Genomic DNA, 25130 nt, shown 5'->3' on the forward strand with positions numbered 1-25130 from the left:
AAAGTTTTGCAGCATGCCAGCTTCTCATTAAGTTTTCTTAAGCTTCTAAATTAAACTTATTAGGTACATTAAACAAAAAGCAGAGTCTGGTGAGTGTCAAAGGTGGTTTCTATGGATATTGCGCTGTCTGTCCCCATTATGTGATAAAAAAGAAGTATTTAGAAAATACTGTGTTGAGTTGTCTCAAAATCGCAACAGTGGAAGTAATAATAGAAAATTCCTACTGGTATATTTACTTCCTCTTATATGATAAAAATATAAATGTTTTATTTGAATATATGGCTTAGTTTTTAAAATATGTGGCAGATATTTTCATAGAAACTTTCAAAAATACTTACATATTAAGTAAATCTTGATTGTCAATTTAATTTTCAGTTATTGTTATTCAGTTGTCAAGAATGTTGTAAATCAATCAAGGAATTATTTACCGATACAGTTTCCACCTTAAACATATTATTTAATTGTCAATCTTAGAGGATAGTATTAAGCATCTTCTTTTCTTTCTGAAGGTGAGTGCTCCAGTGGTTACATCCACCACCCAGGAGAAGCAGAAGGACAGTGATCAGTTTGAATGGGTTACCATTGAACAATCAGGAGAACTGGTTTATGAAGCCCCAGAAACAATTGCAGCAGAACCGCCACCAATCAAATCAACAGTCCAAACTATGTCTCCCATACCTGCTCATTCTTTGGCTGCTTTTGGATTATTTCTTCGCCTCCCAGGCTATGCTGAGGTGCTACTTAAAGAAAGGAAACATGCCCAGTGTCTGCTTAGATTGGTGCTAGGAGTTACAGATGATGGTGAAGGAAGTATGTACTGTAACTACTAAGTATATTTGGGGACTACTGCTAAACAATTATTCTGAATGTGCAATTAGACAAGTATTTGAAACAGATAAAACTGGCTTTTCCGTGGAATTTCGGATTTTTTCTGGCTTTGGAAGCAAAACGTGTGACATTGAAAACTTGTCCTTAAAAACATATATCTTCATTCTTCCTTCATTGCACAGGGTAAAAATTGTTCCAAGCTAAAACAATTAATTTCCTTTCGAAAACAATGAATTATTATTGTTTCCAGGGCTTCTCATGGATTTTTGAATAATAGCAGTAACTGACATCCTCAGTATCATTGGCTTTGTCCTGTCTTTTTGTATTAAATAAGGACATTAGTAGCCTTGCAGAAATTAAATATCTACACATTGGCCTCATTTTTTTATCTGAATTACTTTTTCTTGTTTGAACTTATTAAAATTATTTTTTTCTTAGCTGAACCAGGTTTAAACAGTCTTTCACATAATTAATAAGTCAAATTAAACTTAACTGGCACCTTGATCTGCTTTTGCTTCCTAGGTTTGTGTTGCAGCTTTCTTACATTATGCACACAGTGGGAGACAGTGTGAGCCAAAGTTATCAGAAAGTTGCTGTGTGGATATTCTCTCTGTTGGTGTGCAGTTGGTATTGCCTATAATACTTGATTATAGACAAAACATTTCCCACTTCTTGACCACTGTCATTCTGCTTGTTATTAATGTCTTATTTTTTACATATTATGAGAAATTATTGTTTGATGGAATTCAAAACAATATAAGATTTCTCCAGTTTGGTATTAGTTAATAATCTTCTTCCTTGAGTGACCGGATGTATGATTATGTTTGTGGTACAATACTTCCTTTGCTGCAAAGATCAATATTTCTATGACTTGGAGATTTGAGTTTTGAGAGGCCCATGTGTAAAAAATACAGGAAAAACAGTTGAATTTTATAAACAATTATTTTATTTATTAATTTAAAGAGCAAAAAATTGATTTGTCATGCCTATTAAGTATCCTAATTTTGTCTGAGAATTTTTTATTAAAATCTTTTGTTATATCACTTATATTTTAATAAAAAAATTCTCAGGTAAAATTAGGATACTTAATAGGCATGACGAATCAATTTTTTTGCTCTTTAATTAATAGGTTGTGCATCTGTGTAGAAACGCAACCATATCTTGTATATCTGAGATATTTTTTGGTCAGAAAACTACCCCATTTTATGTGACTAGAGCTCTTACTTTTTCCTCAGTTGTTTTTCCATTGCTGCAGCAATCAGACTGGGAGTATCCCCCATTTAGTGTTGAGGTTTTCTTTTTCAAAGTCATTTTGCTTTTCTTTCATATTTTCTGTTCCTTCTCTATTCAATTATTTTATCTAGGAAGGAAGATTACCTATTTGTAGGTAAGCAAAATTGTCATGTTGCCTTTCCCATCATGGCATAGATACAAAACACAGCAGTAAATCTGTATTTTGTACCTACACCATGGTCAGTGACATTTCCTTTTTTTTGCCTTTTCTGAGGATCAGATTATGGGTGTCTTTATCCACTGTCACAAAATATACTCAGAAACTTCTGCTCTGGAATAGGGTGCTTTTATCAAACAAAACATTACATGCTTTGAACATCTTAGGTGGTTTACACAGCTGATTGCTCTGATATCCAGCAGCAAGAAATCATCTGCTGAGCTATCCCAGATCACACAATTAATTCCCCCCCCACTACTAAAAGAAAGAAATCAAGATTTCCTCCCAAACAGAAACTTCACTCCATTTGTAGTCTTAATACTATTACCTACACCTCCATCATCACCACCCCACACAGAAGTGAATCACATCCCTTATTACTGCCAATGCCTAGGAATTCTGACGGATACTCTTCAGTTTCACTACTGTTGGTTGCATATTAGAAAGAAGTAGGGATGTGTCCTGCCCCTTGGCTCAAGGCAGCCTTAATGACAAAGAACACACTGTTAATACTATAACCCCAGTGTTATGGGTATCTGTTACAGACAATGATGATCAATCCCCAACCACTGATAGATGCTTTCTTTGGGAGAAGTAAGCTTTTTTTCCCGTGAACTTCTTGAAGATAAATGAGATCTAGCATCATGCTACGACTAAGACTATTCATCTCTCAAACCCATAAATAATTGTAGCTAAGTATAAAATGATAGTACTGCTACTTTGGTGTCAGGCACTGTAGCTTTGCGCAGGTGTGCTTGACTTTGTTTGATCCCAGAAAGCCCACAACTGACCTGAACACCTCCCTTTGATGGGAAAGGCCTTCTCAATCAATAGTTTCTCATACAAAATACAGTGTTGTTTTTTAAATTTGGTACTTTGATTCCGGCTTGTATGGAAGCTATTAGCCATATGTGATAGTTCAGATCTAATGGGAAGCTCTAGTTAACTATTATATCTTCAGTTGTTTTCTCATTTCTACAAAGGGAAAGTAACATAGCCACGTACAGCTGCTTGAAGCTTTAATAAGCATTTTTCAGCTTGTTAAAAAGAGATTTGATAGTCTGATGCAACCAAAATGTTCTTATGGTATAAATCTTTTAACATATATTCAATGATTTCATAAAGTTACTCATATACAGAAATAAATCTTATATATTATTGTATGTGCAAAATTTATGTTCCCAAAGGAACAAGGCAACACTTTTGAATTTTTAATGTCATGGACGGTTTTGGGGAAGATCTATTTTATCTTCTTGTAAGAAATATTCTCATATAAAAAACATTCTAAAAATTTGGCCTATATTCTAGACAATAGTCCCATGCAAAGAGTATAATACTCATGATGACCTGGGATGTGTGAAAAACATTAATTGGTTTAGTAACTGAAGAAGAGCCATGTTTTGTTACTTACCATACAGCAAATAATTTAATGAATGCACTTTCCTTTCCTGCTGCGGCATTTTCAAGCATATTAACACTATATTCTAGATACACTTCATAATGGAAAGACGATGTATCTGTTTTCCATTGCTTTCCACAAGTCCTGCAGTCAGTAATGCTTAAATGTATAATAAAACAAAAGCAGTATTTTAGACGCCTAATAAAATATTTGGTATGTATTTGAAGATTAATGCATAATGCTAAGCCATTGTGATTGAAATGTTTTATTTCTTTCTTTTCTTTAGGTCACATTCTCCAGTCTCCTTCAGCTAATGTTCTTCCAACTCTTCCATTTCACGTGCTGCGCAGCTTATTTAGCACTACGCCTTTGACTACTGATGATGGAGTACTTCTGAGGAGAATGGCCCTGGAAATTGGCGCAGTTCACCTTATTCTTGCTTGTTTGTCTGCTCTTAGCCACCACGCTCCAAGAGTTCCCAATTCTGGTTCCAACCAAACAGAGGTGTGTTTGACTCAGTGGTGAAATGTAAAATTTGTTACTACTGGTTCTGTGGGCATGGCTTGGGGGGGGGGGGGTAATGTGACTAAGTGGGCGTGGCCAACTATTATTATTATTATTATTATTATTATTATTATTATTATTATTATTATTACTTTTAAAAGCATTTTTTTGTCCGAAGAGGTTGTAAAAAAATGCTTTTAAAAATTAAAAGCCTCTGATGATCGCGTGGCTCAGCTGGACATGGGAGGGGGGGCAGGGATTTTTGCTACCAGTTCTCCAAACCACCCACCGCCATCGCTACCGGATCAGGCGATCCGGTCCAAACCGAGAGCATTTCACCCCTGGTTTGACTCCAGAATAATGATCTCAGAATTCTCATCTCCGAATTATAAAGATGTTGGAGGGTTTTTTTTAAATAATCCAACTTTATGTCTTTTATTATCAATATCTATGAAGATTTTGGCAATAGTATTCTGTGCATGGTTGACTGCCCAAATAATTGCTTCCAGATAATGCTTATTCTAAATTTTATAAAAAGGGAAATTGGAATGTTAATGTTTCTGTTTTAATTTTGGGTAGCTCAAATAATGCTTTCAAAGGTTTTAATTTTACAGCTCTTTTTGGAACACAAGGATCTCAATTTTCTAACCTATTTAAACATATAAGCCTACCCCTATGGATTTCAGAGCATTGCTAGTCATTTAAAATAATATTTGTTTTGCTTAATGATCCAGAAGAGTAGCATGATATTGAAAAGATGGTACAGTAATCAATTTCCACAGTAGTGTGCTTGCTAGAGGATTGTTTTTCAAGATTATTTTACAAAATGAAGCTGTCAACATGAAGCTTTCTCAGCAGGTTCTTTGAGAACAAGTCTTAATTAATTCATTGTTAGTGAATACAGTGTTTTTATCTGCAATGTCCTGAAGTGTCTATCCCAAATTCCTTCAGTCTTTCTAATAGCAGTTCTTTGTTTATTATAAAGGCATTATTATGTCCAGTTTTTGTAATCAAAGCTTACATAAGCATTGTGTGCTTTTTGGAAGTTCAGTGGCCTGGAACTTGGTGGAAAGATGTCAACTTTGTCTGAGTTCCAGAAAAAATTGCCAGTTCATATAAGGAGTCCCTCCCCCCCTCCAAAAAAACCCCTGACTGATAATATTTCCTAGCTTCACATAGCCTTTCATGTTGTGATTTTTCCCTATTTGTGAGGTGCAGACCCAATTAGTACATACAGATATTGATGGTAATGTAAAACATTATGGAAACTGTCCAGTCTTGCTTTTAAATCAATATAATTGCTTCAAAGACACATGATAATATAACTTTGTACACACAAAGTATTTTGTGATGTAGAACAGAATGTTTGCTACTTAGGTGATAAGTTGTGATTATCAATTTATTCTCAAAACTGAAAGCTATTGATAAAGAATATTCATGAACATAATAGTCATTCAGATCAACCTTCCAGGGAATTTGTATTTTTCCAATTAATACCACAAATGATTTAAGTAGTTATTTAACGTAACACAATAAATAATCTGAATTTATGGATGGATGGGTAAATTAGCTTTCTGAATCATCAGATGAAAAAAAAAAGTATTTTCTCAGAAACACAAGCCATTATACCTGGTTGACATTTCTATAAAAACCTGCACCCTCATTTTTGTTCAGCAGATAGGGAAGCAGATTTTTTTTAATCTAACTTTTGTTTACTGTCTGTGCTTGTCACTGTTAAGCAATAGAATCAGATCTGTCTTACTGATATACAGTATGTAAAGCATTTACATTCAGCAAAGTAGATAAATGATATCCTACAGTTCAGGTACAATGGATAAGCACTGTTTGTAAAGACCTGTTAGAATCTTTGCTGAGCAAGCTTTCAACATATCCCTTCTTATCCATAAGCCAGATACCAAAATAAGGAGGGCTTATTCAGTAGGGTTTTGTTGACTATTTTGCTCTAGAATATGAATCTATGCAATTCCAAATGGCAGAATAATTTATTTTTAACTAGCCGCAGATGTCAAGCACACACAATAGTGCATCAACAGAAGAACAGCAACTTTACTGGGCTAAAGGCACTGGATTTGGAACTGGTTCTACTGCTTCAGGATGGGATGTGGAACAAGCTCTAACTAAACAAAGACTGGAAGAAGAGCATGTCACGTGTCTTTTACAGGTATTAGAACAATATATAATATTTATATACATTCACTTGACCAAAAAGTAAATCTTTCGTTTGGGAGTTACATTGAATTGCCCTTTTATTGGTATTGAGTACCATTTCTTCCATTATTGAAAACTTTCTGACATTAACATGTGGCATCTGGGATCTGTTTTGAGCAGAGAAGTATGAGGTTTAATTAAATCTGATCATTTCTATAGCGATATTTATATCAGGAGTGCCTACATTGTTCACTAAATGGACGTTTGAAGTTGATGAAAAACGCTTATTAATTTTATTTTAAATATCTTATTTTTCTGTAGTAATGAAAAAGAGGTTTTAAAATAGTTTTCCTACATATTGTATATAGTAAGAAATACTATTATCTTGTAGTTCATATCTTTTATGTGCACATTTCAGTTAAATTCTTAATTTCTTTTTCTTAAATTTCAGGTTCTAGCTAGCTACATAAATCCTGCAGGCAGCATATCAAATGGAGATATCCAGTCCAGTCATGAAAGTAGAGGACAAAACAGCAGTGCCCTTCCATCAGTTTTGCTAGAGCTTCTTAGTCAATCATGTCTTATTCCAGCAATGTCATCTTACCTCCGCAATGATTCAGGTAGTGTATTGCTCTTTGTTTTTCAAAGCAGCTTGTTTTCCAATCCAATGTAGAAATGCTAGGGTTTTTATATATGCATCAAAACATATTATGAAATCATGAAATTCAAATGCATTGAAATTTCTGTAAAATATGTGAGAAACTAGCAGCTTGAAGATGAATATAATTACACTTCAAACCATGAGATGTATAATTTATCTTCTGTGTTTTGGAAGTTGTAGATTATACATATTCATTTCTTTATCACATGTTCTTATATTGTGTATCTTTTTATATTTTATAAAAAGATTATTTTTATTATATCTTTTTTTGTTTTCAATTTCTGTAAATTGTGTATAATAGACATTTGTGAATGTAAAAGATGAATATTTAAAGCTTTTATAAAGTATGATCCTGTCTACAGCAGTGTGGCTTAGAGGTGTTTCATGATAACAATTATTTTTTCATCATGTCAATTCAGTATTAGCTGAAAGTGCACAAAGTTGAATCCAGTTCAGTACAGTTTGTCAAAAATCTAAAATTTATTTACTCAGTTGTAAAGTAGGATTCTATCTTTTGTGCTTACAAATCCTACAGTCTTTTTAAATCTCACTTGCACATTATGATTCATAGGGATGGCAGAAGTTCATAAAGGATATAGGTGGTCAAAAGAAGCAACTAACAACAGTAGTTGTCCAATCAATTCAACTTGCAAGAATCAGTTATAAAAGATTTTATGATTCAGTGAAATGATAAGGAATGATTCTAATAGGCAATGTAACCTGTTCAATACTGATTTTTGTAGTCTTTCTTATGCAGCTTAATTTTATTTAATTGCCTGCCCTGAGAAACTGAATGCCCTTTTGGCTTTGTCAAAAGATTCTCAAATGCCAGAAGTCTGATTCCTGTCACATTGGACTAAATTATACTGTCCATGGAAACTTTGTTTTGTTCAGTTAACTTTTTATAAAGTATAAGTAAGGTACCTGTGCATTAGGGAACAGGCATGATATTTGCCTGGTGTTAATGTTCAGAATGCATAGCATGCATTCCCTAGAAAAGTTTTGCGTTCTAATATGCTTTGAGGTTTACCTATAAGCATGTTCTTGTTACAAGAATCAGTTTTCCCCAAGCCTCAATTCAGAGCTTTTAAAAGGACATTGAGTTCACCAACTTTATCTCTTAATCACTTTCACTAGCAGTTGTTTGTAAGTTGCTTTTTGCATAGTAAGAGCCTTCAGAAGGACACATTTTATTATACTGGGTAATTTTCCTTGAAATCTCAACTAAAGAAAATTCATGTAAGTTTAAGAATTTAAACGTTTTTTATTCGGAAATAAGCCCCAATGGGTGATTAGAATGATTACTTTTGAATGTTTTAAACAGATTAAGAAGTCAGATTGATTCTGGATAAGATTTTGAAATAATTATAAGAATACTTCCGGTGGTTTGTTTAAAAATACATGAAGATTTTCAATTTAAGTGTAAGAGATCTTTCCCTGGGGAAAATGTTGTGGCTTAGAGAAAACAGAATAAGAGGTGACCTTGAATTTGGTTACTAGAGACTAGTAGAAAAAAACCCTAAAGATTATAATTAAAGGAAAAGATCCACTAATTCAGAATGGAGAAAGGAATTTTAACTCTGGAAGAATTCAAAGATAATTGGCAACAATCTACTCAGAACTTTCTTTAAGATTGTCTATTACAATAAAAATGGGTCCAAAAGAGGAGATAGAAGATAGAATTCAGAAATAGACTATTTTGAATATGAATTTAAAATTGACTAGATACAAGAATGTTACTGATTTTATACAAGGTTTACAAATTAAATCAGCTGATGTTTTAATAGCTAAAAGGGAGATACAATTAATAAAACAGAAGAGTATTTGGGATGTGTGGATTTCAACTCAGAAGTGGGTCATGGACAACTTTCTTTGAACAAAAGAGATGTGTTTTATTTATGAAGAAAGAAATTGGATTTTGAGATACTATTTGAAAGGAATAATTATGACTTTTAAAAGTAAAAGGAAGGTTTATAAAGTTGGCTGCATGACATTAAGTGAAGTCTCCCACTTTTGGAGGGTTTGTTTATGTTATACAGTATATTTTATTTATTTGTTTGCTTTGTTTTGTTTTGTTTTTAGACTGTTTTGAGGCTTTTAACTGTTGTTGTGTTGTTTGCCACCCAGAATCACATGTTTGTGAGATGAGGAGCTATATAAATATAAAAAATGTTTTACCTTTGAGACAGAAGCCATCAGGTCGTGATTTGCCAGGAGAATATGAAAGAATTCTGGTAAAACTGACATTCATGCGATAATTTGGGCAAGGTGCCTTCTGTTGGATTAGGAAAAGGAAAGGATGCTTCAAGAGTGGGCTAAAATAACACTTTTGGCAGTTTATAAGATTACTTCATAACAAGAAGTCTTTGGGGAGAAAAATCTATATGGGTTTTTTAATATGGCAAGAACAGCTATTGTAGGAGGGTTTCTTAATATCAGGCTTTGTGATTTATCACTTAGTAAAGCAGCAGTTGCAACAACATGCAAGCAAGGTGAAAGACATTTGCCATAGGATAACTTCCATAGGATAATAGGTTTTTGTGTGGCATCCATCCATTATACCAAGAAGTTCACTCTTTTTATGACTATATAATTTAAATAGGTTTTTGAAATCAGGTCTCTCCAAAGCAGAAATGGTAGAAAGCAATTGCTTAAGAGAAGTAAATTATCCGGAACAGAAATAAAGATTGAAGCATAAAAAGGCTTAGTCAAAGTGGAATACTTAGGGATCTGTTGATGATAGAAGTTAATGGTCCCTAGAAAAATTCTCAGAACTTTTTAATAGAGTTATGAAACATGTTACTGTACAAGTAATGACTGGGTTTTAAATTAGATTCCTAAATTAGGTATGTCAAGTAAAAAGCTCCTGAGAAGTAAAATTGCAGTTTTTTGCTGCATATTTTATACCCCTTCAATGTCATATGTGACAAGAATGCCTTCCAATGTGGTTTTCAAGAGCTACCACTAGCAGGTTGTTTTAGTTTTGCTTCTTCAGGAAGGATTAGTGTTTCTTCTGAACTCATTCCTGTTTGTTTGTTTATTACATTTATATAGCTGCCCATCTTTCAATTAACTCTGAGTGGCTCCTAATCAAAATAATGTTGCAAATATCCAAAATCCCTGGAGTAAACATGTCCAAGTGTACTTGATTCTCTGAGAGGTAAAAATAACAGGTACAAGTGGATTTTGATTAGTGTGGCTAATTAAGCCTTGCATTATTTGAAGTGATGTTTCTATAGAAAATGTGGCAATTGGTTCCAGCTCAGTAGAAATACACAGTAAATTATTTAAACAATTTTTATATCTATATTAATGAAATATTATAGTACAGGGTAAAAATATAAATCTATGGTTAAGAAAGTCACAAGGATAATTTTAAAAAACAAAAAATATATAAATATTATTCTTAAAGGTAAACCTACCCTGACAAAAATATCTTAATAGCCTCTCAAAATATTTTAGCAGCATAAATTGAACTATTTTCCCTTTATTTAAATCTTTATAATATGCTGGTAGATGCAGAGTGCTCCAGCCACATCTCAGCGAATTTGCATGCTCCAATTGAGGTTAGGGTCAGCATCCATAATTAGCAGCATGTAAAACCCCAGCCATAACTGCTCATGTGCTAGCCTCAATTGTGCATGTGCTAGCCTGACAGTAACTGAATTTTGGGTTGCCTTAAACACAACCTGGCATCAATTTATAATTTGTACTAAATCAAATACCATAATACTTGAATTCACATTAATTGCAATCTATCCGAATCAAGAATCTGTTGATAAAGATACAACAAAGGAGACAGAACAAAGATTTATGTCAGTAAAATGTGGTTTGGCAGGGATAGTAACAAATGCTACAGTAGTATTTGGAACAATGGGAGGGAAAGGAATTGCATAGTGATTAATGGTTCTATAATCCCAAACAAAGTGACATAATTTTTTCTCCGTTTGTCCATCCTGCCATATTTTGGATTGGGGGAAAAGGGATCTTTACATAAGTGTACAAGCTAAGATTCCCTGGACAAGGTAGAAGTTTATTAAAGGTGCTAGCCCTCTTCTATTTGAAGAGATAGTTGATATTGCAAAATAGAAGAATTTTTCCACTGGAAAGCACTTTTATTTTTACCTACTTTGAAGAGACTCACTTCATGGGGAGTTGCTCACAGAGAAGAGTTAATATCAAAGTTATCTTCAGGTTGACCACTTCAGTGACCTCTGGTTTCCCCCTCTATAACAAGGAGAATCTTCAGCAAAGCATGTTCTGGTACATCCAGAGAGACCCCATCTGAACTACAGTTTACCTAATGAATGCCTAGCCCTAATAAGTTTATTAAAATATAAAAAGCAATATTAAATCTAAGTTATTCTAGTTCAGAAGTGGAATAAGAAGCATGTAGTCTCCCTGCTTCCATGTTCCATGCTCATGTTTCACTGAGGCAGAAAGGACAAGAAAAAGGTTTGCAGAACCCAGTAAGTTGCACCTGAATGTATTAACAAAGTATTCAATCCTAAGAAAGGTGGACCAGACTGATCAAAAGTAGAAAGAGGGCCTTGGCTGTGCAAAAAAGCAGGATTAAAGTTTTCCTTTAGAGTTTCAAATTATAAAGGGTGAGACAAAATATTAGTACTCTGTTTCCCCCAAAATAAGACATCCCCTGATAATAAGCCCAACCGGGCTTTTGAGCTCATGGCAATAAGGCCAAGCGTTTATTTCAGGGTTCAAAAAAATATAAAACAGGGTCTTATTTTCAGGGAAACATGGTAATTTGGAAATGAGTTGGTATAGGAATGTAAAATTGATGGCTTATGAGTATTGTCTCTGCATTCCAGACATTAAGATTTCTATCTGTGTTTTTTACAATAAAAGTGGACAGTATATGGAATTTCATCCTGTGGTTGACCATTCCATTTTCTGTTAGTAGGAGAGAATTTGGTTTTAAGTTGTTAAATCTGTAAAGCTAACAAGTGGTCAGTTTGCATATGTTGTATTGCTACAACAGTTCCCAGTTCTAAGTACTTTTACTGATGGATAACATATCTGTGTTCTCCAGTCCAGAACTGTGTCATCAGCTTGTTTTAACTGCTCCTTAGTTTCCATTACTAGGGACTGCAAGATGGTCAATTCCAAAACTAAAGTGGAGAGCAGTGCATAATCTAGTTTGGTAATCTCTGGGATGTTCTTCTGGACCTTGGTCTGCTTCCATTTCTTCTCCTTCTATCTACCAGGAAGTGATGGGGCCAGATGCCATGATCTTAGGGTTTTTTCCCCCCCAATGTTGATGCAACGGACATTAATTTGGGCAGACTCAGAGAGACAATGGAGGGTTGCTTGGCATGCTATGATCCATGGGGTCACAAGGATTCAGGCATGACTTGACGACTCAACAATAATTTCAAATAATATAATTTACAGAATGTATCCAAGATCCATGCCTGCCATAAGATTGAAATTTGGTGAATTTTATAAAACATTTTATGGTATAAACATTATCCTAAAACATTTATGACATAATACAAATGTTCATAAAACATTTGGTCTGCTGATGTTTGACTGTGCTATATGGTACAAATGGGTTAGTTTCAAGGCAGATACATCTCTGAATGTCCCAAATGTGCTTTTCAAAAAGTAACTGGACTTTCTTTGTTTTTTCTTGAAGACATTTTGCTTTTCATCCAAGAAACTTCAGAACTGAAGAAGCTTCTTGGATGAGAAGTGAAATAACTTCAAGGTTGATAACCGTGACCTGGGTGACTGAGAAACTCCATAGATATATATCTCTGAATGTATCCCAGTTTTTCCAGTAATGGCAATACATTAAAAGCTCTACCACTGTTGAAGACATTGAGGAATCTGGTAAGAAATATCTCTGAAAGCATGATCTAGGGCAGTGGTTCCCAACGTGAGGCCCACGCCCCACAGGGGGGCAATGTGATTTTTAATGGGGGCAATTGGAACCTTGTTTAAACCAAGTTAATGGCCTTTTAGGCTTCCTCCACATGAGTAGGAGTTCACTTTTTTAATAGTAAGAATTATATGTCACGGGGGGCGGGCATCAGCATTTTAGAGATGCTTTGGTGGGCATGGCCAAAAAAAGGTTGGGAACCACTGATCTAGGGGATCACAGCTTGTCTAATTTTGCTGTTAAAGTTCAAATTAATTTAGGACAATGTAAAACTGTATCTCTTTCCAAGTATTTTATACCAAGTGTTGTGATATGAGGGCTCTTTCAGAAATATAGTGAATAGTCATTATATCCCAAGGATGTCTCTATTGTGACAAATTCCACCTCCTCCCTAATTCCAGGTCACCCATGCATCTAACTTTCAAAAGTATTCTAAATAGTCACCATATGATAGCCCTTTAGAAAAGTTTCTTGTAATAGATAATTAGAATATTCATCTAAGCCACTCAGTAGTGTATTTTCTGCAATGCTGAATAGAAAATGTGGTATTAAACTCGTCACTGATTATGTGCCATCAAGGTATTATCAACTCTTAAGAACTCCATAGGTAGGTTTATTTTCTCCATGATGATCTGTCTCTAATCTGGTTTTCCAAGTCTTCCAACAGTGCGTTTATTGGCATTGTAACTGAGTCCATACACCTTGCTGCTGATCATCCTCATCTTCTTTTTCCTTCCATTCTTCCCAGCATTCTTCAGAGAACTAGGTTTTTCCAATAATGTGCCTCAAATAAGATAATTTGAACCTGGCTATATCTGCCTTGAATGGGAACTCGAGATTGATTTGTCCAATTATTATTTTGTTTTCTTAGATGTTCATGGTATCCTCAGAAGTCTTTTTCAACACCAATGTTCAAAAGCAACAATGCTATTTTTATTCTGCCAACAGTGTAATATTCTCAAGAAGGAAGGTCCAACCTCAGTTAATTATGGGCCCAGATTAGTAGCCTGGAGCTACTACCTGCAGAGACATCATTTTAAGAACTTGATTCTTAATATTCAGTTGTCAGATTATTATAGGGATCAGTGGGCCAAATTAATTAAACAACAAGTGCTTCAGGTCCAGCAAATTCTATAGCAATTTCCTTCCATCTATCCAAGCATCATGAATTTCTCAAAGGAACTGGTTTTCACATAATGTATCCAGAATATAATCTAAATTTGGTCATTTGTTTCAGTGAGAACTTTAACTGATTTCTATGATCCATTTGTTTGATTTCTTACCAACCCATGATATTTTCAATCGTCCTTTCCAATACCAATGTTCAAACATATCAGTGCTCTTTTTTCCTACTTTTTTAAAGTCCAGCTTTCACTTTCGTAGAGCAAAGAACCATTGATTAAACAGTTCTGATCTTTGTAGGTATAGACACATCATGACATTTGAATATCCTTCCACAGTCTTCCTGGCTGCTGTAGTGAGTGCAAATATTACATGTAAGCACATATATTTTAAAAATCTCTTGAAACAAAGTTATTTTGCTAGAACCGTGGGTGTGCCCATGCATGTGTAGGTATGCCACTTTAAGTCACTTTAAGACCTCTTGAGACTGCCTGGAAAAAAATGTAAACATTCTAAATTGATCGTAACCATTGTCAAGTTCAAATGCTAATCTGAAGAGACATTTAATTGTACCTGATAGTTTGACAACGATTGACAAATAACTTGCTATAATCTATACTTTACTGATTTCTGTTTTTCATTACTTATCTTGGACTTCCTTTCAAAAATATTCATAAAAAATATATGTGCCCTAATACTGTTATTTATCCTATATATGCATCTTTGCCCAAGCACCATGTGTTCATTTTTCACTTCTGCTCTTATACTCTTCCGTTTTTCTTTTCATTTACTTCAGTCCTGTTAGCTTTTGTCAGTTCTTCATGTCCAATTACTATTTGTATCCATATTCCATACCCTTTGTTTGCATCTGATGTCCAAATATAGGTCTCCTTGCATTTCAGAGAAATAAAACTTTTTTGTCTTCTTAATGTCCTTTTATAAGTCTGAGCATTTGGCCAGTCTCCCAAGCATTAATTTAGTTCTTAGCAATATACAGTCATGTTTTAAATTAAAAATGGGTCCTTATGGTGGATGAAAACTTTGACTTCAGCTTAGACATTAGGTTCAGCCTACCGGTTCGTTGGACTTAGTTTTTCATCTGTTTAGTGTCCTATTTCCTGTTTTAGAAATTAGAGTTACATCAAATATTAAACAGTAATAAAGGACAACTGCCTTTTATATTGTCACATATAGTATTAAAAGACATTACATTTTTTCAAAGATTATTTACTCAAATATTAATGATGTTTCTTATAATTAAAATGTTCTTAAAAATACAGGCAAAATAGGAAAGGCAACGGCATGGACCATAATTCTTTAAATGATTGGTTTAGTTAGCACATGGCATAGGAAAACAGTGTGGTTGATGTACATTTAACAGTTCTTTCTTCAAAAAAAATTATAAATAAATCCCATTGGTTTCATTATGGTTTCCTCCCCAATAAGTATTATAATCCGAGAGACACTTTAAAACTGTAAAAATGTTTATTTAGATCAATTAAGTGGAATTTTAAGTAAATGCATGAAATGTTTCCCCAGGTTATTGGCCATGGAGAATATATTATTTGGAACCAATATAATACCATAATACTTTAAAACCATCTGTTTTTAAATCATACATGATTCAAATTTCAATTACTCAATGTATTTCTTTCCAATATTCTGTTACAGTCAGACTTCTATAGTAGATTGCGATTACTGTGTTTCCCTCAAACCATGATCTTCTCTTTTTTTTTTAATGAAAATTGCCCTTGAAATAACAATTTGCAATACAAACATTGTTTTACAATTACATGTTGTATAGAGTGTAGCTTATAAGCATGGATATAAATTAATACCTACAAGCATTATATTGCAGTACCTGACAGAATTGTCAGCAGTATAAGAAATAAAAGTATCATGGAAGCTAATCAATGAAGATTTTATTTATTCATAATATGGTGCTTAACAATGTTCTTCTTTCTACATTTCATGTATAGTTGTATAAATTTTAGCACTTAATAATGGTAGAAAGTTTCTAACCCAGATGTAATTTAAATGAATCCAGAATCTTAATGGGGATCAGGTAAATAAAACAAGTAGGTTTCATGGCACCATTATCTTTATTTGTAACCTGCTTATATTATCAATGTCCCCCATGTTCACTGGCAGAAGAACACTGTATGCATTTTAGAGATTGAATATTGACACTCATCATTTAGAAGTTGAATACTGTTTTCATTTACATGTAACAAGCTTAATTAGATTCAAAGATATATTTGAATACGGTCAGTGGTGCTGGGCCTTTATCTGGGCAGTTCTGTCTGGAATGTATATTTTCTTTTGAGGCTTTGTTTCCTGTTGGATAGAGTTCACTGATCCTATTTGTCATTGCTGGCCTTTGCACTATGTGCTTTTCCGGATTTCTAGAAAACCATCAAAGTGTTGTGTAGATATACACAAAAATTATTACAAATAGATTAAGCACTGTTCCAATTATTCCCAACATAGCTAAAACAGATTCCTCTTTTTCCTCACTTTCTTCTTGCCTTTTTACATCTTCTAACGTTGTAATGGCAGCGCTCCTCATTTTTTCTGCAAAGACCTTCACCAGTGTTTGGACTGCTGGCTAGAAAAAAGGAAAAAAATTACTTACTTTGTGGATCCTTCCTCCCCTTCACACATATACATATAAACACAAATCCAACAGCACATAACCCACATATTAATGCACATGTATTCTGTTTTGTTTATTTCATAGTAAAATAAGAGAAATGTATAGTTCATTCCAATCTAATTTTAATTTCTGAACTGAATAGTTTCCCCCCCCCTCCAGAGTCTGCACCTGTACTTTACATAGTAAACATATGTGGCTTACTGAAAAAAGATAAACAGGAAATAGACAGGTAGTTAAATTAGTATACGTTGATATGTCAATAAGCAAGTTTGATCACATAACCCAAATTAGATTAGCCTTTTATATAAAAGGTAGAGTGGTTTTAGTACATTTTATATCTAAAAATCTGCATTTAGACTGGAAAGAAAAAAAGAGAAAATTGTATAAATGTTGCCATGAAGTGTGGCAACAGATAGCACGATGCTGTTAGGAAGGTTTTGAAAAAGTGCTATATATACAATTTATGGAAGATACCAGCTATTGTCTTTTGTTTCCCTTTTGTTTTGTGGTGTTTAATATAGATTTAATGTGACTTTTGTTGCATGGTTCACCTTATAATCTTTTGGTGTCAAAAATGAAGATATATTTATACTGGGATTTGTAATTTGTTGTATTTAAATATTACACTGTTGGGGAAAAATATATTTTCAGTCTAATCTGAATGGAATGCCAGACAGTTTACACACAATATCCAGAAAGGCATATAACTGAATGCCTATCGAAATTACATGTTTTTGCATATTTTAATTACATTTAAAATTAAAGTGATTGCAGCAATCAAAAATTAATAAACTAATTTACGCTTAAAGATTTGTAAAAGCCTCTCTTACCCTACATTGCATCAGGAATAAAACCTCATCAGACATGCTGCTTACTCCTCACTGCAGTGGAAAAACAGCCTTATCTTCATGGAGGGCTGTTCCTTTCAGTCAGAGCAGAAATTGTATGCATGCATGAACAATTTCTTGATAAATTAGGCTGCAGATGCAATAATGTTATAATATCTTCCAAGAAATGCAGGCCTTATGTCGGTTATCCATTGAAACAATGTTATGTTTGGAAGGAAAACCCTGCTCTTCTTATCCAGGTTGTATGTTTGTTCCCCTTTTAAATTTTTTGAATCTTCGATCAGACGAAGCACATTCTGTACCAACAGTGGATACACAGCTGAGGCTTCCAGTTAAAATTTAATCTCCCACTCTTTGTCATATACATGTAGCTGTTAACCCAAGACATTCCAGAGGCATGTTTTGGTAATGTGCTCTCGGTCTTGTTAATTCTCTTGAAGACGTTTTCTTCGTGTTGCTGAGTTGTAAATCCAAATGTAATAGATGCAGTTATATTGCCCTGTTTAGATTTTTATCCAGAAGGAACAAAGTTAGTTGTTTTGCGACAAGGATAGGAGTATTACACACCTGCATTCAGAGCATCTGACAAATAATCCCAAGGCATTCTTCAGAGCATTGCATAACTTAGCAGCCAGTCAGATCTGAGGAGTGGAATGTCAGTGGCTTCAGTTGCATACGGTAGTGAGTGGTGACATTGATTAAACATGCAGTTGGCACTTGCTGAATAAAGAACAGCTACAAGTCCCCCTTGCAGACAATGAGTTGCATAACAATGCATGATGGTTCTGCTGTTTCATTGTCAGGCTAGGCACATTTTAATCCAGCAACACTTGTGAAAGTGTGCTGTGTAGATTAGAAGGAAGCCAAATTGACAAAGTACTATGCTACAAATAACAACCTTAAGGCATTTGAACCGCAACAGGGTTTTCAGTCCTTTTGCTCTTAAGTTCTTTTTCATTTCAACAGCTTTTGGTAGACTGTTGATTCAAAATGGAATTATCGTTTTGAAATCTATTCATTCCCCTCCTGTTCTCTCTTTGAAGAATACAGGTCAGTGTGAAAATAACACCATGTACAAAAGAAATGTTCCCAGCCTTTTGTCATAGGAGGTATTTATCTCATATTCTGAGCAGGAATTACAGATCTGTGCTAATGCAATTTAGTGTATTAAGTTGTGTGTAATACCTTTTTCAGATAAAAACATAATGAATACTTTCTTAACTGACATATTTCATTATTAAGAAATTGGTAGACAATGATTTTGAATGAAAACAGTTTTTGCTTGCGTGTTTGTATCCTTTATGGATAGTTCAAAAAAATTTCTGTGAATGTCTCTTCACTAAATTTCTTTCAGGTAAATTGTGGTATTTTTATGGTATTTCTTTAAACTTTAAAAACCTCAGCGATGTATTTAGTATAAAAGCAGAGCATATTACAGCACAAAGCCTGATTTGCCAAATGGTCTCTATCAGCATTGAAATAATTTTGGAATTAGTATGTACTAACTGTAGGGCTGTTTTGAGGAAAAGTTATTTGATTGACAAATTGCTTTGATTATTACATAGCTTGGCGTAAAATATTTTCCAATCTGAAGACATCTGGGGGAGTGTGGTGACATTTATTGTTCACATTACTTTATATTATTTCAAAAATTCTTATTATTTTCAACAAAAGTTGTACATTTTTATATTGAGTTCTGCTATTGACTCCACAAGTTGATCTCTGACTGATTCTTGTTGATCCCTCACTGATTCCTATCTGACAAGATACAATAACAACTGGTATATGTGTGATGTGTTTTTTAGAAATAATATTTTGCTACTCATTTGAAAATATTATTTTACAATAATCCAATAAAATTATATGCTGTAATAGAAGTAGATATTTATTAGAAACTTTGATTACTCAATCTACAGTAGATCTGACTACTTCTGTTTTATGTCCAATATTCTTCCTACGTATAGATGACTGTTTCCTATTTTTCTTACCATTTTTTTATGACTACTTTTACCTATTCTTGTTTGAATGCTTTGCATTTTGAAACACTGTAATTTTTTATACATGCAGGAAATATTAAAATCAACAGGCGCTTTTAGTATCTTCCATGAAGTACACAAAGTTCTTGATGCTACAGTATAAGAAACTAAATTAGTGCTGGTTGTGGTCTTAAAATTTCTGCATTATAGATATAACTTAGGGCAATCAACTCTCTCTTCCACTATGTTATAATATAAATATATATATAAATAATTATATTTATAAATATAAATAATTTCTTTTCCATATTGTGAAAGGAATCCTTACATTTTTAAGAGGAACAATCCTACAAGTGGTTATTATGGTTTTCTGTTTTATTTAACATATACCACCAAGCAAGAAACATTCATTGTCATTAGAGGGTAATTTATAGTATGAAAAGCATATTACCTTCCAATGGTTTTGAGGTACTTTAATCAGAGCATTTAAGGCATTATCTGAAGAAATTTCAAAAGGTTATCGGTCCTAAATTATTTTGATTTTCACGTTCATCAGCTTTTCTTTCCATGGGGTGATTTAACATAGGGATATTAATAAATTTGATTTACATTTATAATAGAAATATAAAAATAAATCGCAAGCATTTTAATTATATTTTAATCCAAATGCTTTATTTAAAGGGTTAAAATTGGTTATGTAAAATAATCTATTGGAATTCAGCATTATGTTGGTAATAGTATTCCAAACTTGTGTATATCTAGTTCAAAGAAAAGGGGAAACAGAATTTGGATTTAAATAAATTGTATTAATTAAAGCACTAACCTAACAAAATGTAGTTGAAAAATTTAAGTAGTATGGTTCAATAAGTCTTTTTAAAGTTCCATCTATTAGAGTTTTTAAAAATCATTTATTTTATTAGAATCCCTTTGAAAAATACTACGACTTGTGAAAGTTTAAATGAAACATAATTATTCTTACACTTTTTTCCTCACTTTAAAACTCAGCAGCCACACATCATAATTAATTTGAATAGGATTAGAATTAGTTGGCTATTTTCCAGAAATAGTGATTTAGATGAATTTGAAGAGCAATATTAAATAAACAGTGGTAGTAAAAAGGAATCAATAAAGGAATGATTATATGCAGAACTATGAATGTAAATAACAATTCATAGGAGCCCAATACTTGACATAATTTCATATTCTAAGAATTTAATTTCATTTCCCCCCCCTTTTGCTCATTTTTATAATGACGTGTCCAGGTATAACCAATGTGTCAAAGTATGGGTGATATTTAATGACATCTCAGAAACTAGAATTATTGAGGGGTGCTTTGTATTTTTTTCCTATGAAATGCCAGAAGCAGAAATAATTATGTAGAATAGAGTGGGGGAAAATATATGTGCCAAATACGAGCAAATATATTTACGTTTTTATTAGAACTACATTGAACTACTAAGAAAAGCAACTAATATCTTAGATATCCTTGATTTTCTCTTAATCATTTCTCCTATTAGGTAAAATAAAATAAAATAAAGTAAAGTAAAATAAATAAAATAAAGTAGAAATAATTTATTTAATCTTTTTTTACCTGTATGGCTAAAAATCTGTTTTCATAGTGGAGCAGGGTTCCCCAACCCCTTGGCATGTTCATGGACTGGCACTGGTCTGTGACATGCCAGCAGCCCGGTCCACGCAAACAAGCAAATTCCCATCTGCAGGATGCAGGCAGCATGCAAAATCACGCCCCATCCAGTCTGAGGAAAAACTCTTCTCCATGGAGCCAATCCCTGGTGCCCAAAAGGTTGGGGGCCGCTGTTGTGCAGAATAAAAGAGAGACTTGGAATATAATTGATCCCTTTTGTTGGGAGATTCTGCTAAATTTAGGAGAATCATTCAGATATAATGCATGTCAACTGTAGGAATCAAAAGTTGGTAAACATAGTTAGGATTCATCTATCACATTAAAACATACAATGGTTTATGTAGTTTTGACTTAGTATACTATTTAAACTTGATGAATTATGATTTATTCAATAATCCATGACTAAACTTGATCTGTAAATCTAGTACTTGGTGGCTAGAATGCATAAAGTGTGGGAATTTGATGACTAATAAGTAGGTTGGCTTCCAGTTTGAGCAGAGGTAGCTAGGAAAAATGATAGATATTCAAGAATGTCAGTTTCTGCCATATGTCTTCCATTGCAAAGTGAGCAAAAAAGAGACTAATTCTGTAGGATTTAATTTTATACAATTCAGACCCTATAATTATTCTAATTATATTTAGAATACAGAATACCAGAGTTGGAAGGGACCATGGAGGTTTTCTAGTCCAATCTCCTCTTCAAGCAGAAGACCCTATATATACCATTTAGACGAATGGTTGTCTGAACGTTTTTAAAAAGAGATTGGACAACCTGAAGTCTGAAATGATATAGGGCTGGGATGGCGAACCTATGGCACGCGTGCCACAGGTGGCACACGGAGCCATATCTGTGGGCATGCGAGTGCATGTGCGTGCTGGCCAGCTGATTTTCAGGCCTTCTGGGCCCACTGAAAGTCGGGAAACGGGCTGTTTCTGGGCCTCCGGAGGGCCTCCGGGAGGGGGGGGAGGAAGGCCATTTTTGCCCTCCCCAGGCTCCTAGAAAGCCTCTGGAGCCTGGGGAGGGGAAAAATGGGCCTACCGGGCCCACCGTGTCATGTGTCAAAAGCGGGGGAGAGTGGGGGGGTCATGTGTGCATGCATGGGGGGATGGGGCGCATTGAATTATGGTTGGCACACGCGCGCACAATCCTCCCCATTCCGCCCGCTTTTGGCACGCGACAGCAAAAAGGTTAGCCATCACTGATATAGGGTTCCCTGAATCCTGCTTGAGCAAGGGATTGGATTAGAAGACCTCCAAAGCCCCTTTCCTATTCTGTTATGAGATGAAATTCCTGTAATTTTAAAAAACATCAATTTTACCAATGCTTACTCAGTGTTTTGATACTATGTTACTATTCATGTGACAAGCAATCTGTGAAAAACGAAAACATCTAAAATCATAGATATGGTGGGGGGAATGACATTAAACAAGCATATTGCTGGACCAAAGCTTTCATTCCAGGGTTAGAACCTGCCTTTTGTCATTGTGACCAAACTGTCTGAAATTATTTGTTTCCTTTTGTTAAAAACAATCTTTCCATCTCTTGTACAGAACTCTCCAGGCAATCAATTCTTTGCAGAGCAATTGAATATTGAGTGTTAATTAGACATTTTATAAGAGATCTGCCTCCAGTTATTGTTTAAATAGAAAAAGCAAAAGTCATTAGATGTCAGACTTCATGCAGGCATAGCTTGATTCATGAGTCTTTAGACATTTACACACACACTCACCCTCCCCCCCCTGTGCTTAGTAACTAGCTAACAGCAGTATCTTCGAGGACCCAGCATGATTAGATTAAAGCTTTATTGCAGAATTGAAAAAGAAACATCTATGCAGAAGATCAACTATTACAGAAGGCAGAATCCAGCTGCATGGCATATGTGCTAGAATGTGTGTGATCTCAAGTGTAATCCTTTCTTGCCATTCCTTTCGTGGCAATGACATTTTTATTGTTTTTTTTACCAGACTACAATAGGGAGATCAATTGCAGCATGATTATTGTGTGGTGGGGTTATTTATTTTATGAAATAGAACAAGATAAAAAGAAAGGAAAAAATATCTTTACATAGCAATCTGATCTTCAGTCCTTTGCTTCTCACCTTATCAACTTTTTTGTCCTTATATACCACCATGTTTTCTTTTTTTCTTCTTCTCCCTTAAGGCTGAAGCAGTCAGGAGCATCTCCCTCTCCTGCTCTCTCAACGTGGGAAACTGGAAGGCATTATTTCTTTCCATATGTTTATCAGCACATTTTCTTTGGAGAAAAACTGGAGTTTTGTTAGCATTTAGCTATGTGGGTTTGACTTGTAAATAGTGATGTGTTACTCTCTTGTTGGGAATAGGAATAGAATTCTTTATTGGCCAATCAAAGTGTGATTGGACACACAAGGAATTTGTCTCCGGTGCATAAGATCTCAGTGTACATTCTAGCAACAAGTGATAAATCATGATCATAATCATCATAAAATGCATTCATCATAAATCATAAGATACAACACAGAGTGATAGTCATAAGATACTAAATAAGCAATCAACATAAATCGTTATTGTTAGTCGCGAAGTCGTGTCCAAACCATCACGACCCCATGGACAATGTTCTTCCAAGCCTTCCTATCTTCTACCATCCCCAAGAATCCATTTAAGCTCACGCCGACTGATTCAGTGACTCCATCCAGCCACCTCATTCTCTGTTGTCCCTTCTTCTTTTGCCTTCAAACATTCCCAGCCTTAGGCTCTTCTCCAGTGAGGCCTTCCTTCTCATTAGGTGGCCAAAGTATTTTGAGTTTCACCTTCAGGATCTGGCCTTCTAAAGAGCAGTCAGGGTTGATCTCCAAGACTGACCGATTTAATTGCCTTGCAGTCCAAGGGACTCGCAGGAGTCTTCTCCAGCACCATAGTTCAAATGCCTCAATTCTTTCCTTCCTTATGGTCCAACTTTCACAGCCATACATTGCAACTGGGAAAATCATAACCTTGACTAATAAGATGGTCTGGTATTCCCATCTCTTTAAGAACTTGCCACAATTTGTTGTGATCCACACAATCAAAGGCTTTAACATAGTCAATGAAGCAAAAGTAGAAGTTTTTCTGGAACTCTCTAGCTTTCTCCATGATCCAGCAATTTGATCTCTGGTTCTTCTGCCTCTTCGAAATCCTGCCTGTACTTCTGGTACTTCTTGGTCCACATACTGCTGGAGCCTAGCTTGTAGGATTTTGAGCATAACTTTGATAGCATGTGAAATGAGTGCAATAGTGCGGTAGTTTGAACATTGTTTGGCATTGCCCTTCTTTGGAATTGGAATGTAAACTGACCTTTTCCAATCCTGTGGCCACTGTTGAGTTTTCCAAATTTGCTGGCAAATTGAGTGTAGCACTTCTACTGCATCGTCTTTTAACATTTTGAATAGCTCAGCTGGAATACTGTCACCTCCACTAGCTTTGTTGTTGCTCAGACGTCCTAAGGCCCATTTGACTTCACATTCCAGGATGTTTGGTATGAGGTCACTGACCATCCCATCGTGGTTATCAGGGACTTTAAGCTCGTTCTTGTATAGTTGTTCTGTGTAATTTTGCCACCTCTCTTAATCTCTTCTGCCTCTGTTAGTTCCTGCCATTTTGGTCCTTTATCATGCCCATCTTTGCATGAAACTTTCCCTTCATATCTCCAATTTTCTTGAAGAGATCTCTGGTCCCTATTCTATTGTTTTCTTCTATTTCTTTGCACTGCTCATTTAAGAAGGCATTCTTATCTCTTTTAGCTATTCTCTGGAATTCTGCATTCAATTGGGTGTATCTTACTTTTTCTCCCTTGCCTTTTGTTTCCCTTCTTTCCTCGGCTATTTGTAAGGCTTCCTCAGATAGCCATTTTGCTTTCTTGCATTTCTTTTTCTTTGGGATGGTTTTAGTTGCTACCTCTTGTACAATGTTGCGAACCTCCATCCATAGTTCTTCAGGCACTCTGTCTATCAGA

The 25130-nt window shown here is 34.6% G+C and overlaps 1 protein-coding gene across 14 annotated transcripts in view; it reads left to right on the forward strand.

Moving 5' to 3' along the window:
* BIRC6 (baculoviral IAP repeat containing 6) overlaps nucleotides 1–25130 on the forward strand; it is a 157085-nt gene that overhangs the window by 102162 nt on the left and 29793 nt on the right. For 13 of the 14 annotated variants that reach the window (XM_034428129.3, XM_034428133.3, XM_087883048.1 and 10 more), the window contains 4 exons: nucleotides 510–810; nucleotides 3964–4181; nucleotides 6199–6363; nucleotides 6802–6970. In XM_034428129.3, the coding sequence (XP_034284020.2) occupies nucleotides 510–810; nucleotides 3964–4181; nucleotides 6199–6363; nucleotides 6802–6970 (853 nt within the window). The remainder of the gene's footprint in view (nucleotides 1–509; nucleotides 811–3963; nucleotides 4182–6198; nucleotides 6364–6801; nucleotides 6971–25130) is intronic. The other variant, XM_034428130.3, reaches the window with a different exon arrangement.

Source organism: Pantherophis guttatus, chromosome 1 (genome assembly GCF_059756535.1).
Source record: "Pantherophis guttatus breed Tessera chromosome 1, ASM5975653v1, whole genome shotgun sequence".
In the NCBI taxonomy this organism is placed as follows: domain Eukaryota; kingdom Metazoa; phylum Chordata; class Lepidosauria; order Squamata; family Colubridae; genus Pantherophis; species Pantherophis guttatus.